The 16,296-nt window shown below is 34.1% G+C and overlaps 1 protein-coding gene across 4 annotated transcripts in view; it reads left to right on the top strand.

Annotated features, from left to right (window-relative positions):
- Positions 1-16,296, top strand: part of SDK1 (sidekick cell adhesion molecule 1) — a 1,196,729-nt gene that overhangs the window by 909,386 nt on the left and 271,047 nt on the right. For all 4 annotated transcript variants that reach the window (XM_031949904.1, XM_031949968.1, XM_031949836.1 and 1 more), the window contains one exon: positions 2,613-2,794. In XM_031949904.1, coding sequence (XP_031805764.1) covers positions 2,613-2,794 — 182 coding nt within the window. The remainder of the gene's footprint in view (positions 1-2,612; positions 2,795-16,296) is intronic.

Raw genomic sequence — 16,296 nt, 5'->3', positions numbered from 1 at the left:
ACTAGAAAATGAGTGGATGTCCATCAATTGGGGAATGACTTAACAACTGTGGTATGTGAAGGTAATGGAATATTATTATTCAGCAAAAATTATGAACAAGCTGATTTTAAAAAGGCCTGAAGAGATATATATGAACTGATGCTGAGTGTAACAAGCAGAACCAAGAATACATTGTATACAATAACAATAAGAATGTGTGATCAACTACGAAAGACTTGGCTCTTCTCAGTGGTCCGGTTATCTGAAGCAGTTCCAATAGCTTTTGGACAGAAAATGTCACCTGGATTCAGAAAAAAGAACTAAGGAGACTGAATGTAAATCATCACATGCTATATTCACTTCTTTTTTTTTTTTTAATCTCTCCCATGGTATTTCCCTTTTGCTCTGATTTTTTCTCTCCCAACATAATTCATAAAGCAATGTATATTAAAAATAAATAAATTTACTAAGAAAAAAGAAAACCCCAAATGGGGTCCCGAGGAGTTTATAGGCTGAATAACCACAAATAACAATTGTTGTTATGCTACTAAAATTTATTTCTGGGCCTGAGTCAGGAAGATCTAAGTTCAAATGAAGCCTCAGATATTTTCTAGCTATGTGACCCTGGGCAAGACACTTAATCCTATTTGCCTCAGTTTCTTCTTCTATAAAATAGGGATAATAATAGCTCCTACCTTCTAGTATAGTTATGAAGATCAAATGGGACAATAACTATAAAGTAACTGGCATACTATATGTACTATATAAATGTCAGCTATTGTTATTATTATTATTTATTATTTTAAGTGAACTAGAGAAATCTTACTGTCAAATAAATTTGTAAATACTTTTTTTTTTTTTTTTTGCAAGTAGAGGCTCTTCATTTTCTGTTTTTTGTCAGCTTATGTTTCTATAATGTTCTCTGGTTCGGTTTTCTTGGGGTTTCTGGGGGCAGCCTTCGTTTTAGTTCAGTAATCACCACAAGAGTCATTAGGAGTTAAAGTCCAAATCCTTAATTATTTCCTTCAAGGTCTTGTCTCCTTTCCTGGGGCCAGGTTAGCTTTCTTAAAGGCCTTCCAGAGTCTTGGTTTCAGTGGAGAAAATGCAGGAGGAGAGTCTGCCACCAAGGTGGTGAGAGATGAAGTGAATGAATCTCTCTGAGTCCAAAGGTTTGCGCTTCAGCCTTCAGCCACCACAAAGGTGGATGATGGAATGAATTTGTCTCAGCCTCCAAGAGCTTCTAGTGTGCTTGTCTTCTGTGACTCTGAGTCCCTGCTTATATGCTCCTCACTGAGTATAAACCAATCATTATATCACTAGGAAACCATTATTTATTGTAAGATTAAATCAACCATACTGAACCATGCTAAAGTAGATAACCATTGTCTCATCAATGCCACTTAGTACCTTGTAAGCATCCTTGTTTCAAGTTCAGAGTTCTGACCTGTAACATGTTTCCATGACCATTTTTTTATCTTTAAAGAATTAAAAAAAAAACCACTTTAATTATAAGAAGAATATCCATTGCTCATGACTAGGCCATGCTAATGTAATAACAAATTAAGATACAAAAAAATTTACACTTTTAATGTTATACTAATCAAGTGCCCAGGAAATACTTTACAGAAAAATAATAACAAAATTTCAATGAAAATTCCTTGTATACATAAAAATTATGCACGACCATTTTTTAAAAAAAGTGAAAAACAGCTATATTTAGATCCCTAAAATATCTTGAAAAGTGTCTTTGTCAGAAAATCTGAATTTGAACCCTGGATTCTCTACCTGAGTGACCTTGAGCAAATCACTTAAGTTCCCTGAATCTCAATTTCCAAAATGAGATAATATTTGGAAACCCTCTACAAACCTTCAAATGCTTTATAAATGCTAGCTATTTGGAATTGTATTGTATAATTTTCTATTATGATAGTATTGTAGTTTTGTACAAAGAACTTTATATATGATTTAAAGTGTTTTACAACAATATATTAATATTAATAAATGGATGCTAAGTACTTAAAACAGCATTAATTAATAAATTAATAGAAAAACACTTTCTTCAATCAGTAATGTCTTTTTCATCTGAAAGAATTCATGTACTTGCAAAATCACATTTATTTCCACAGTTACTCTGCCTCTGGAATCACTAGAGGGGGACATAAATAGTTGCTTAGACCCCAACATGAAGGCATCTATACAGTTAGCCTCTTTTTATATTTGTGGCCCATATTTCAGAGTCTTAAACAGAAAAACGTTACTCAAAGTGATTTATGGCAATACCCCGATAAAAATTATGTCTAGAATTTTTGGTACTAAGTCATTGTATTTACTAGACAAGTCACATTTAAAAAGCTGTAATTTTTCTGCAGCCATAAAACAGGATAAAATACCAATTTTGTTTAGCCTTGAGTATATAATCTTAGTGGGATCAGTTTATAAATCCTTTATCAGTCAAGAAGAATACCAGGAGTTAGCTTCTTGGTTTCAGTGATTTAAAAAAAATTTTTTACCTCAATCTTTGTACAATTCTAATAAAATAGCACAATAACGAAACTCTGGCGAAATCCCTTTACCAGTTCACATATTTGTTCTAATTTGTTCTTGCCTACTGTTCTTTTCTTTTCTACCTATAGGTATCGTTTGGCAGGCCTACCTGGTGAGTATCAGCACAGGAACATTACCAGCCCGGAGATTAACTATTGCCTGGTAAAAGACTTGATCATTTGGACCCAATATGAAATTCAAGTGGCAGCTTATAATGGAGCTGGTCTGGGAACATTCAGCAGAGCAGTTACAGAATATACATTACAAGGAGGTGAGCTTGATTCCTTATTAAAAATGTAATCTTAGAAGATTCTTTTCTTTGCATAAGGTCAATGTGATGTTGGAATTTTCTAGTGTCAATTAGAGCTTGGGTTTAGTAGTTCTAAGAGAGGATTGCAAATATTTTAATTCAACTTAATAAATATTTGCCAAGTGGATAAAGTCTTTCTGATGGATATTTCTTGAATAGTTAATTTGTCTCCAAACTATACAAATCAAATGAAGTCAATGGCAATTATCTGGCACCTACTAAGTGCCCCAGTACTGTGCTAAACTCTGGAAATACAAAAAAAAAAAAAGGCAAAAACAGTTCTTGGCCTAAGAAATTTATAGTTGAGAGGGGGAGAAAACATGAAAACAGCTGTTTACAAAAAAAAAAGAGATATACACAGAATAAAAGGAAGACAATCTTAGAGGGAAAGCACTAGTATGAAAATGGAATAAGGAAAGACTTCATGCAAAAAATAACATTTTTAGCTGAGACTTGAACAGAGAAAAATAGACTAAGAGGCATAGATGAGGAAGGAAAGCGTTACACCAATGGAGGAAATTCATTGAAAATGGAGAGTTGGGAAATGAAATGTCTTATTTGTGGAATGGCAAGGAGGTCATTGTGACTGGATCATAAAGTACCTGAAAGACAATAAAGTGTTAGAATCCTGGAAAGAGACTAGATTATGAAGGGCTTTGAAATCCATACAAAGGATTTTATATTTGATCCTACAAATAATAGGATGGCAGTAGAGATTTTTGCATAGGGAAGTGACATGAATTGTTCTGATCCAAACAGAGCATAGCAATTGCTACATTTTTAGGTTGTTGGAGGAAATATATGTATTTATATTATATATTTATCTATATATACACATCTCTCTCTCTCTATCTATCTATCTATATAATACATGCACATATATTTCTTACTTTCTGTAGTAGATACATGCCTGAAAAGTTATTTAGGGTTGAATTTTGATTAATCAGATAACTTACTTAGGTGAAAAAAAAATCAACTTCACAAATATGGAATAATGGAGACATAATTGGACAGCAATTTGTTTGAAAAAGATTTGAAATTTTCCTTAGACTGTAAGCTCAATATGAGCCAGCAGTGTAATTGTAGAACCCACAAAAATGAATGCAATCTTGGGCTGCTTTAAAAGAGTCCTGTCTTCCAGGAATATAGAGGTAATGGTCTCTGTACAGAACACATATGGAGCACTGTATTAGTTCTGGGTCACACAATTTAAGCAGAATAATGAAGAGTTTAAGAGTGTCCTTAGGAGGGCCACCAGAATGGAGTAGGACTCTTGAATCTATAACATATAAGAGTCAGTTGGAAGAACTGGGTGGGTATTTGGCCTGGAGAAGAGTAAACCCAATGGGAACACAATAGATGTCAAATATTTGAAGGGTTTTTATGTGGAGGAGAGATTATATTTACTCTTTTTGATCCAAAAGTACAAAAGTGAAAGAGTGGGTAGAAGTTACACGAAGGCAAAGTTAGAGGTAAATTTCGGCTTTATCAATTAGATTAGAATAAAAGCAGAATGAGCTGCTCCATATATATGCTATAGTAGAGATTCTTCTAGGGCTTAGGTTGGATTAGGTAGCTGCTGAGGTCCTTTCCAATTCTTAATTCTCTGATTATGCAATGCTCTAATTTTAAGGGTGGACAGAAAAACTTGATCAGCAATGCCCCTGTGAGTTTTTTTGGTGTTTTTTTCTTTTTCTTTTTTTTCAAAAAGAACAGTTGCTTTCTAGTTTATTTGTTGAACAGTCTTATTTTCATTTGGTCAGGCTCTCTTACATCTCTCCCCTCTTCTCTATTCTCACTATCACAACACTCATCCTATTGCAGTAAACCCCTAACTAGTCTTTTTACCTTCCATACTTTCCCCATGCCAGTTCATCCTTCCTAGTTCTGTGATATTAGTCTTTCTCTGTCTCTCTCTGTTTGCCTCTCACTGTCTCTGTCTCTGTTTCTGTCTGTTTGTCTGTCTTTCTCTCTCTCTGATTTTTTTTTAATTCATAGACTTCACTAGAGCAAAATGAGACTTTAAAAAGTCCTAAGCAGAACCTCATAAAATCCATAGACATGAAATATGTCAAAACTCACCCCAAACACTTGATGTTCTTAGTAGTAAATTTCTTTACTGTTTTCTAAAATATTTTGGTCTTAGATATAGAAATAAATAAGTTAGCTGGGCTCTAGGAAATGTTGCTTATACATTTCGCTGTATTGATGTTAACAGGGATAAGATAAGCTTTCTGTTCACACAACTGTATGCAAATCACAGTCACCCAAATCCTTGCCCAGAGAATTTATTTTCACACAGAATCAGAAATTAGTTCTATTTAGTGATTTGTATTCTCTTCTGATTCACGGGTGTAATTTTATTTGTTTGAGCATTTTACTACAGTAGCCTGACCTTTTTCAAATAATAGGGTTTCTAACTGCCCACTTCTTTCCCCATACCATACCTCAGACCTAATGTTCTTTGATATTACATGCTGTTATTATCATCCTTTATTGATTGACTGTCTGTTGTTTTATATAAGTCTATAAATTCTCCCTTATAAATTAAGTGTTGTCATTCAGGTTGACTAGCAAAAGTATTCAAAATGCAAGTCCATGAGGACCTGTTCCTCCTTGAGCAGTTCTTAATTACTCTTTTGAAATGGGAAATAACTGAAAACCTGAACAATTCTACCTAGTTAGTCTGGGTCAGAAAAATTAAAAATATAAAAAAGAACAAAATGGAATTTAGAAAGAGCCTAAATGACTCGTGTGGTTATTAATAATATTGTATTGATATAAACTATATTTATTATATTATGCTCAGAGTACACTGGAGTCTCACATAATTCTATCTCCAGGGTCCCAGCTGTGAGACAGTCTATAGCTAATATTTATACATTACTATATAGATATTATCTCTTTTGAACTTCACAACTCTTGAAGATGAGTGCTATGATTTCCCCCCCATCATTTTGTAGCTGAGAAAGCTGAAACCCAGAAAAGTTACAAACCTAGTTGAGATAGACTTTGAACCCAGGCTTATTTTGTTTTGTTTTGTTTTGTTTTGTTTTTATTTTTATGATTCCAACCCTCTTTATACACTATGTTAAACTGTAGAAAAGACCATCTCATATTTGGAATCTGAATGAATTATTAAAGTGGGTATACTGGCTTGGGATCTGAGATAGAGCCTAAACTACAAAGTCTAAGGTTTGAGAGCTTTTTGTTTGTTTGTTTTTTATCAATTCACTAAATGGATTAAAGTAGATTAATGCTAAAAATGGTATTAATAAAAATTATTTTTCCTTTGTATCATTTGTAAAATGGTACAAAAATGATGTTATCTGAAATAAGGTAGAGACTACCTTCTCTTAAAATTCCTTTACGTAACTAGCTTGGTCTATATTATAGTCTTCTCTGGGGTCTGGGATAGAACTATAATGGCAAAACTAGTGGGGACCCTAGAAGTCATCTAGTCCAGTGGATCCCTAAGGGACTAAAAGATGGAGAGCAGAAGCAGAGCACTGAGAGATTCTACTTCCTCTTGGTAAGTTTGAAAATTCTGTAAGTTTTAGTTGATGTTAGTTCCTTTGGTCTATAGCACTCTAGACATGCACTAAGGGAATCAGTATATAGACAGGGATAAAGATGGAATAGGAAAGAAAGAGGGAGAAGGATGGAAATGGGAATAAGGAGAAAGTTAGAGAGGAGAGTAGAAGATATAGGGAAAAAAAGAAAAAAGGGAATAAGGAAAGGGAAAGGTAGGAATATGGGGATGGGAGGGAAAGTGGTGAAAGGAGATGGATAGCAATGGGGAGAAGAATTATGAGGGGATAGAATGAGGAAGGGAATACAAAGAGGAAAGGAAAGAAAGAGAAGCATTGGATTGTGATTGCAGTGAGAGAACTTTAACTAATACAAGGGAACACTTTTTCTGCAACTTAGAGTTTTAGGGAATTGCCTAAAATATTGAGAAATTAAGTGTTTTGCTTGCCGAGGATCACACAGTATGTGTATATGGGAGTATGTGTGAGAAACAGGATTAAAACCCCATTTTTTTTTCTGGTTTTAAGGTTTATTCTCTATCTACTACACCATACTACCATAAACAGAATACTAAATTTAATATTTAATTCTTGGTACATGTAAAGGCATTTTAGCTCCTTTGGTCACTTGTTCCTCAAAACTAATAGATTACCATATTTGCAAATTCATAGTTGCTGAAAGTAACAGAAACTGAAACAATAATTTATGAAAACTGTAGTGTTCTGGTTAGCTTTCTGGAGGTCTTTGGACTAGCCTTTGTTTCAGCTGAGTAATCACCACAACAAGAATATCCAGGGATAAAGTCCAAATTTTTTATTGTCTCCTTCATAGTCTTTCTCCTTGCCTGGGGCCTGGGTTAGTTTTCTGGAGGCCCTTCAGACAGGCCTTGGTCTCAGTGGGGGAAGTAGGAGGAGAGCCACCAGGAGCCTGATCAAAGATGGAGTGTCTCTCTAGTCCAGTCCTTGGCTCTTATATACTCTATTTTAATTACATCACCATAGGTGTCAATCTTGTAGAATAGGTGTGAATCTTGTAGAACTATATTAAGTACTAAGTACATGTACTGAACTAAAACTATTAATCACCATGCTAAACTAGATAACCATTGTATTATCAGTTCCACTGAGTTAACGCCTTATTGTAAGAATTTCTCCAGAATTCTGGCCCATTACAGAAAACCATTAGCCCAACAGAGCAGTGGTTCTGGAATCAGACCTCAGGGTTTGACTTCCAATACCACCTCAGATTCATACTATCTGCTGACTTTTGACAAATCACATAACTTCACTGGACCTCATTTCTTCTTCTCCATAATGAAGGAGTAGAATGCATGATCTCTGAGATCTCTTCCAGCACTATGATTCTGATCCTCCAACTTTTCCCAATATCTCTTCAACTTCACTTCAGTATTTTCCCTTACCTAGATCTATGTAACCCCATTATACTCATATCTCTTGTTTTATTCTGTTAATAAACCAGTGGTTTTCCCTATTTTAGAGAGATTCACAAACCCAAGTAAACCATTTTAGTTAAACACATATGCTCACCAGACCAAAAAAAAAATACTGAATTTCCTGAAATAATCTCCAATATAAATCTGCCCTTTATTGAAATCTATTTTATAATGAAGTTTCAGTAATTTATTCTTTCACTATTGCAGATATATTAATTTGAACCTTGAATCGTATTCTAAAGAACTGTTTTAATCCCTTTGTGTTCTGAGGAATGTAACTGACCAAAATTTCTTCTTAATAATGTGGAGATTTGAAACTCATCAACTATATGATTAAAACATCATCAGATGCATTTCTGAAGTTTCAGCATAGAAAATGATAGAAAGAAGGGAGTTGTGAGTCTGGTAAGCATCTTAAATAGACTACTACTGGACCTCAATTTACTCATGTATATAATGAAGGCTAAATGAAGCTCTTAAATTACCTTTCATGTGTGATCCTATAATCCTAAGTAAGCTAAACTAATAACAAACTGTCATGCGAGTTAGGGGTGGGGAAGTAAAAAATAATGAGACATTTCATGTGTGTCTTTAGAAACTTAATCTTGTTATTTGATAGGAATTCCCTAAATAATACTATCACTTTATATCTTTTGTATCTCAAATAAAAGAAAAGTAATCATCTTTACTTTTATTTAGAAGATAAAATTTGGCAAGATATTATATATTTGTATGAATAAATACAAATAAAATACAAATTTTAAAAAATCACCAGCTAATTCTTATCAAATTGTTTACTATGACCAAAATACTCTGCTAGAAGCTTCAGTGTCCCCACACCATCTCCCCAAGGGGAATCTTACCATTCACTTTGGGGAGACAAACACACAAAAAGACAACTAGCATTAAAAAATAAATAATAATTCAAGACATTGAAAGAACAGATGTTCAGGCCAATTCTTAATTACCAAATGAACTATATGAGTAATTAATGCTATAGGCTGTCAGAGAAAGGGGTTGTGATGATCAGAAAAGGCAGTGTGAATGAAATGAACTTTGAAATGGTAAAGAATGAGTAGAATTTGGATAGGTGGGGATAAGGATCTTCTAGATATTTGGGAGTACATAAGCTAAAGCACAGTGATGGAAAAGGAGCAAAGAATCAGGGTTCTAAAAGTCACAAGTTGAGATAAGACTAGAAAGATAAGTTGTGGGAAGATTAAGTAAGATTTTGAATGGCAGACTGAAAAATTCAAACAGTGGAATGACATGATAAAAGCAGTGCTTAGGAAGACTTCTCTAATAGCCATGTATAGTATAAATTAGTTGAGGGAAGAGATAGGAGAAGGAAGGGTAAATTGGAAGGCCATTATTAAAGCATTATAGGCAAAAAACTGATATGTGCATGAACTAGAGGGATAAATAGTGAGAATGGAAAAGGAGAGCCATCTTTTAAAAACTTGAATCATAGATCTAGACATAGAAAGAACATCAGAGATCAACAAATCCAAAAGCCTCATTTTACAAATAAGGAAAATGATCTGGGCAGAGAGTTGGTGATTTGCCTGGGTTCTCACAAGTAGAAACAGAGGCTGGATTTGAATCCAGGTCCTTTAAATCCAGAGCTGATACCTTTTTCCTGCCTCCATGATTTCTTTTGATTTAAAATCATCTTGTTCCCACCCTCAAAGATACAGAGGGACATATTTAATGAGAGATTATGAAAGAAGAATTGAGGAATATTACTTAGATACTTAGAATTAGATAAACTTAGACCAAAGATCCAAGAGAAAAAAATGCTCAAAAGGCCCATTTCCTTTTGGAGAGTCCAGAGAGAATGCCCCACTTCATTCAAGCTAAATAATATCCTGAAAGAAAAATTTTATCCCATTGCACTTGGGCATAGGGGAAGAGTCAGTCTCTCTAATGTTTATGAGAATTTGACTTCCAGTGAGTATTTTGTAAAGAGCTGGTCCATAATCTTTACACTTTAAACTACTTAAGTTTCTGTATTCCCTACTAATGCTGAACAGGCATTCTTCTTATCTGCATCATGGATTTTCCAGCTGTGTCTCATTTTCCCTGATTGTGTATTTCAGGGATTAATGTGAGATTTCTACGTAGAGATTTTTTTTGTTCTTATGAACTAGGTTCCCTACCAGATTTTTTTCCATTAGTTTTCAGTATATATGGTGTTAATGTATATATATTTTACTCTATTAGTAAAGGATATTCAGAAGATCTCTGCTTTTACATACATGGACATATTTTTCTTTCTTTCTTTTAAATGCTTGTAGGTAGGTAGTCTCTCCTTTCCCACTTCAGTTAGCAATAATTCTTCTTAAGAATCTCATTATAGAAGGAGACATTTTCTACATACTTTCTTTGAGAGGAGTTGTGCTTTTTCTCATGAACATTTTAGGTTTCTGTTTAATCCTATGGGTGAGTCTAAGTGCTCCTGAAGGGATTGGGACGTAGAGGTAGGGGGGCTGTTGCTTGCTTTGATAGCAAGTGTGAACTTGTGCGCTTTTGGTTGAACCAGAGCTTATCTTTATAATGGTCTGAATTCAACAGAGTCCCATATGGCTCCTCAAGTAGAAAAGTTCCCAATCTGAAATTGACCTGTCAGAATACTGTGTTAGGAGTCCTGGATATGTCTTTGAGGAAGAAGTAGGGGTTTTTTGTGTTGTTTTTAAAGCACAGCATCAGTCACGGAGCTCTTTTTTGGAATTGCCTTGTATCATTGACCTCATTTCTTGTCTCTTGGATTTAATTGGTGTAAAGAATGGAATATGACCCCATGACTGGCAGGAACATATGTCTAAAGAACTATAAGACCTTGGCTTTGTCATGCCTTCTCCTCCAGGGTGCAGTTACATTGTGTTCATCATTACAGTTTTCATTAACCTCCTAATCAACTAAATTGTAGGTGAACCAAATAAAAGAAGAGTTTTAATTCTGTCCTTGAATTTTTTTTATCTGAGATGAGATGAAAAGCAAGAAGGGAACACCAAAAAAGAAAAAATATGTAGGAGAATAAAATATGTAGAGAAAAGCATCCAGGATTGAAGAGAGGATGGTGATGGTGAAGGAATCTTGAGGGAGAGAAATAGAAATTAAATTTTGAATTTTTTTAAAAAGAATTGATCCATTGGGAAGAAATTTTAAAAAGTAAGTTAGGATAGGGAAAGAATTTGTAATGGAATGATAGGAAATACAGAATCTGAGAGAGAAATATAAACCACTAATCATGAAAATATGGCCTACAAGCCAGATATATGCTCCTTGTTTCTGTATATAGCCTAAGCTTAGAATGGTTTTTATGTTTTTAAATAAAGTTCTATTTCATTTTTTTAAAAGTTAGCTAAGGAACCATATAAAAACAGGCAGGGGAAAAGATTTGGCCTGTGACTATAATCAATAAACCATCACTAATTAAATTCCTTTTATATTCCAAGTACTGTGTTAGAAGCCGAGGACACAGTGAGACAAATTGGAATTTTGTGTGTCTGTGTGTTTATGTGTCTTTAAGTATGTCTGTATGTATATGTGTACATAGATTACATATGTACTAGGTGGTACAGCAGATGGATAGAGCTCTAGACCTAGAGTCTGGAATACTGGGTTCAAAGCCGGCCTCAAATACTTGCTAACTGCATGATCCTGGACAGGTCAGTTAATCCTGTTTGTCTCTGGTCCTCATGTGTAAAATGAGCTGAAGTCAGAAATGTCAAACTCTTCTATTATCTTTGCCAAGAAAACTCCAAAGAGGGTCCTTTCAGAGTTGGACACAACAGGGATAACTCAATAACAAATGTATGTATTATATATATATTACATATAATATATACACACATATATAAAAACATGCATATGCGATGCTATATTCCATACTATGTACTTAGAACTTTGTAATCGATTGTGCCTGCATCAAAGAAGGTACTGTGCTCTATGAGCAACCAGAATTTCAAAAGAAATGGGAGATGTGCAGATTTAGAGAGCTCCATTCCAAATCTTCACATGGACTATCTGTGCCTGACCTGTGAGAGAACCGCCTGAGCTCTTGCCGGTTTGATCAGCCATGATTGGACACATTGAACCTTGACCCAACATGGTGATGTCATTTTAGTTCTTTTCAAGCTTGGAGGACAACTAGCCTAGTATGTGCTATCTATCTATCTATTTATCTATAGATATTATACACATTTTAGTATATAGTATACATACTAACCTAGTACATACTGTATATAGTATATGCATTTTAATATATACACACATATTTATATGTACATATGTTACACATATGTAGTATACACATTTTATATCTACATATACATTTATATATGTGTATAAAAAACATTTGTATTCATAAAATTGTAAATGGGCATTGAACTTCAAAGCTAAAAACTTAAGGCTTGCTCTATTGCTTTTACCTCTGTAATCTTGGATAATTCAAGACTTCAAGTCTCTATCCTTATAGAATTGTATATTTAGAGCTATATAGTCCAACCCTCCCATTTTACAGATGTGGAAATTGAGGTTCACAGAGAATAAGTTACTTATCCAAAGTCACTTAAATGGTAAACATTACAAATGGGATTTGATTCCAAGCCTTTTTGCCTATAGAGTCAATGTTTTGGTTTGTTTTCTATTATACCATAGCACTGTTATAAGGATAAAACAAGAGAATATATATGAAAACAAACTGAAAATGATGGATTCTAAGCCAAATTTACACATTATTTTTGTCCTTTCTATATATAAATATTTCTAGAATCATAAACTCTGAAGGGAACTCAGCAAAAATCTAGTTTTATCTTTACTAGAAACATCAGTACTCTTTACATTATCCCAACAATTGATAAGCTTCTTTCTGCTTGAAGACCTTCAGTCTCCCAGAGGTCACACTCATGCATGCTGCTTCCTATCTCCAACTTTCTGTGTTTATATTTCTTTCTCTGTTTCTTACTGGATAGTATGTCTATTGCTAGTTGATCTGTTGAAAAATGCTATGGCTCATAGGAGAGGATAGGAAGAAGATGGAAAAGCCCCTTTCTCCTGCTTTCTAGTAAAAACAGGTCATATTCCATGTAGCTAATTCTTGCTTATCCTGCCTTCAAGACTAGAAGATTTCAATTTTTGTTCTTTTTAATTAGTAAGTATTTCTTTTTCTCTCCTCTTTCACCTCATCCTCTACCCTCACTGAGAAATTAGGAAAAAAAATCTTTGTAATCCTACACATAATGAAAAATAAATTCCTACAATGGCCATGTTCAAAAACTTATGTCTTTTTCTGCATTTTGTCTATCATTTCTCTTTCAGAAAGTGGGAAACATTCTTCATCATTAGAATTCATGAATCCATGGTTGGTCATTGTCTTGATCAAAGTTCTTAAAATTTTCAAAGTTCTTCATTTTTTACATTACTATTTTATAAATCATTCTCCTGATTCTGCCCACTTCATTGTACATCAGTTCATAAATGTCTTCCCAAGTTTTTCTTAACAACTTCCTTACATTTCTTAAAGCACATAGCATTCTGTCACATTCATATGCCATAATTTGAACATAAAAGTACATGTGTATGTGTGTGTATATCTGTATCCTTTTATTCTTTCTTTGTTTTGTTTGGTATAGATGCCTAAAAATACTATTTCTGGGTCAAAGGGTATGCATAATTTAGTTTGGAATGTTTCTGAATTGTTTTCTTAAATATTTAGACTAATTTATAGCTTCACTAACAGTGATCTAAGGTTCTTGTTTACCTACAGTCCCTCAATATTTGCCATTTTCTTTTCTTTCTTTTTTTTTGTCAATACTTATCAATCTGACAGGGGTGAGGTCCAGGGGTGAGGTAGAACCAATTGTTTCAATTGGCTTTTATATGATGATTAATGATTTTCAGCATTTTATATAATTGTTTTTCCTTTGAAAGCTATCTGTTCATATTCTTTGTATATATGTTGGACAATAGCTCTTATTTTCATAAATTTGGATCAGTTCCTGTAAATATTGGAAATGAGACCTTTATAGAGAAACTTTCTGCAAAACATTTCTCTCTCCCTCAATTTCATGTTTTGCTTCTAATCTTTACATGTTTGGTTTTACTGTGAAAATTTAGTTGTTTTTGTTTTTTTAAAAACCACCCGGGTGCGGCCAGTCTTAAACCAATTAATAGCCAGCTGCCCTTCTAATCTATATAAAAAACTTTTTTAGTACTTCTTAAAGGGTTAAGCAGTAGGGTTCTCTTTGGATTATATTTTAAGACTTTTAACATCTTATCTATCTATAACCTGCCTCTTACTTTCAATGATTACATCTGTTGGGCTGAGGGATAGTCTGAGAAGTGAACCATCTTCCCCAACTACACATTTTAACTAACGGCAATTGCTAGAATAACCTTCTAAGGTCTTTTAGATATCCTAAGTGTAGATATTCTGATTCCAGACCATTTTTCACTCAGCTAAAGCACAGGTCTGACCATGTCACCCCAGATTTTCAATAAATTCCAATGACTCTCTGTAGCCTTCAATATCAGATATAAAATTTTCTGGCATTCAAAGCCCTTCACAACCTGGACCTTTCCTCCATTCCCAGTTTTTATATACCTCCCTCCCCCATTCTCCATCACCACATACTTTGAGGCCTAGTGACACTGGCCTCCTTTGATGTTCTTCCCACAAAAAATACTCCATATTTTAAGACCTTTTCACTGGTTGTAGATCTGGTATTTTTCCCTTCTTGTCTCTACCACCTGGCTTACCTAGCTCCCATCAAGTCTTAGCTAAAATCCCACTTTCTATAGGAAGCCTTTCCTGATCCTTTCTTATACCAATGCCTTCCTTCTGAGATTATCTCCAATTTATTCTGTCTGTATATAATTTATACATCATCGTTTTAATATTGTCTCCTTAATTAGGGCTATGAGCTCCTTGGGAGCAGGGACTAACTTCTTTTTCTTTGTATCCTCAGCACTTAGCACAATGTCTGATAGATAGTAGGCACATAATAAATGCTTATTTAAAAATTTGTTTCTTTTTTTATTCAAACCATATATAACATTTACTCTGGTCCTAAGCTTTGTTTACAATACAATATGTCTTGCTGCAACAGCAGTGCCTATGAAGGAATAGCAGGCTATCTTGACCCAGAGATTGATATCATAAGACCTCTTTTAGCCTCTGGGCTCCTAAACCCTGGAAAAGCTTGGGGAGCAGCGAGGTCCTTATAGTTTGATATTCTAGCTGAGAGAATTTAAAATATGACAGAGCCATTAGCAGTTACCTTAGAAAACTCCTGGGGGACTGATTAGATTCTTCAAGACAAGAAAAGGGCAATTAGAGTACTTGTCTTTGAAAAGGAGAAATATAATAACTCAAAATTAATAATTTGTCAACGTAACCTGGAAAAATATTGGAACATATCTAAAAAATAATTTTGCAAACTAGTAGGTCCCAGGGAATAATGAAAAAATCGAAATGTATTTGAGAAAAATAAATTCTGTCAGTTTGATTTTTCAGGAGAGTGGTGAGCCGATCCTTCAGGGAAGTGAGATCTAATTTGTCATGAATTTAGAAAGGCTTTTGATTTTGTTCTACATGAGATATTTATTGGGGTACAGAGAAAATATGGTGAAATTGATACTATTATTAGGGGAGACAACTTGTTAGAGAGTCTTTCTCAAAGAACTTATTAATGATTCATTGTTAGCCCAGAGTAAGAGGACTGTAGGACAAATGCATGCTGACTTGATTCAGTGTCAGGTATGGAAAAGAGACAAATACAAATACAATCCTATCATTTGGTGTGCAGTCTCAATCCTCACTGTTTCTAATGGTTTGTTTTCTTAGATGGCAATTAATTTGGTAGTCTCTGATTTATTTCTTCAGGTGAAAACCCCAAAGGGAAAATAAAGAGACCTTTGTCTTGTCTTGTTTTCAGTGGTGTATGTTATTTATGTTATGTCTGAATTAATTTAGTTTTGTATTTTTTTTTATTTGTCCCAAACCTAATTTTTCTTTTAGGCTTTATTTCTTATTGAGGCTTATTAAAAATGAATGGTTTATCTATTTTGGTTCTTCATATGTTCATACATTTGGTTCTTCAAATGCAAGCTTACCCTTCTACAAGCATATAATAATTATTTCATATATACCTCTCTTTACTTTTTCTTAATACCTTTTCCATCCTTCCTGTTGCCCATTATCTTGTCTACCGACCCCATTTAATAGTTTTTATTCACAGTCCCTCTGTGACCTTTTCTGCTAAAGGCATTTTAAAATGCGACATATTAACTTACAAATCAAGTAGCAAACTTCTCATACATTTCTAACCAAGTGAACTTTGCAGGGGTGAGTGGAAAGGTTGCTTCTGTCATGATAGCTATGGCCTAAAATTCAACATATCTAGAACTTGAGCTCCATTTTCAAATATCCATGATAGCTGCCCCCGAATGAATAAAAAAAAATAACAAAATTATT

Source organism: Sarcophilus harrisii, chromosome 1 (assembly GCF_902635505.1).
Source record: "Sarcophilus harrisii chromosome 1, mSarHar1.11, whole genome shotgun sequence".
NCBI classification, from domain to species: Eukaryota; Metazoa; Chordata; class Mammalia; order Dasyuromorphia; family Dasyuridae; genus Sarcophilus; species Sarcophilus harrisii.
Note: the sequence above shows the minus strand (reverse complement) of the source record. Positions and strands in the feature narration are given on the sequence as shown.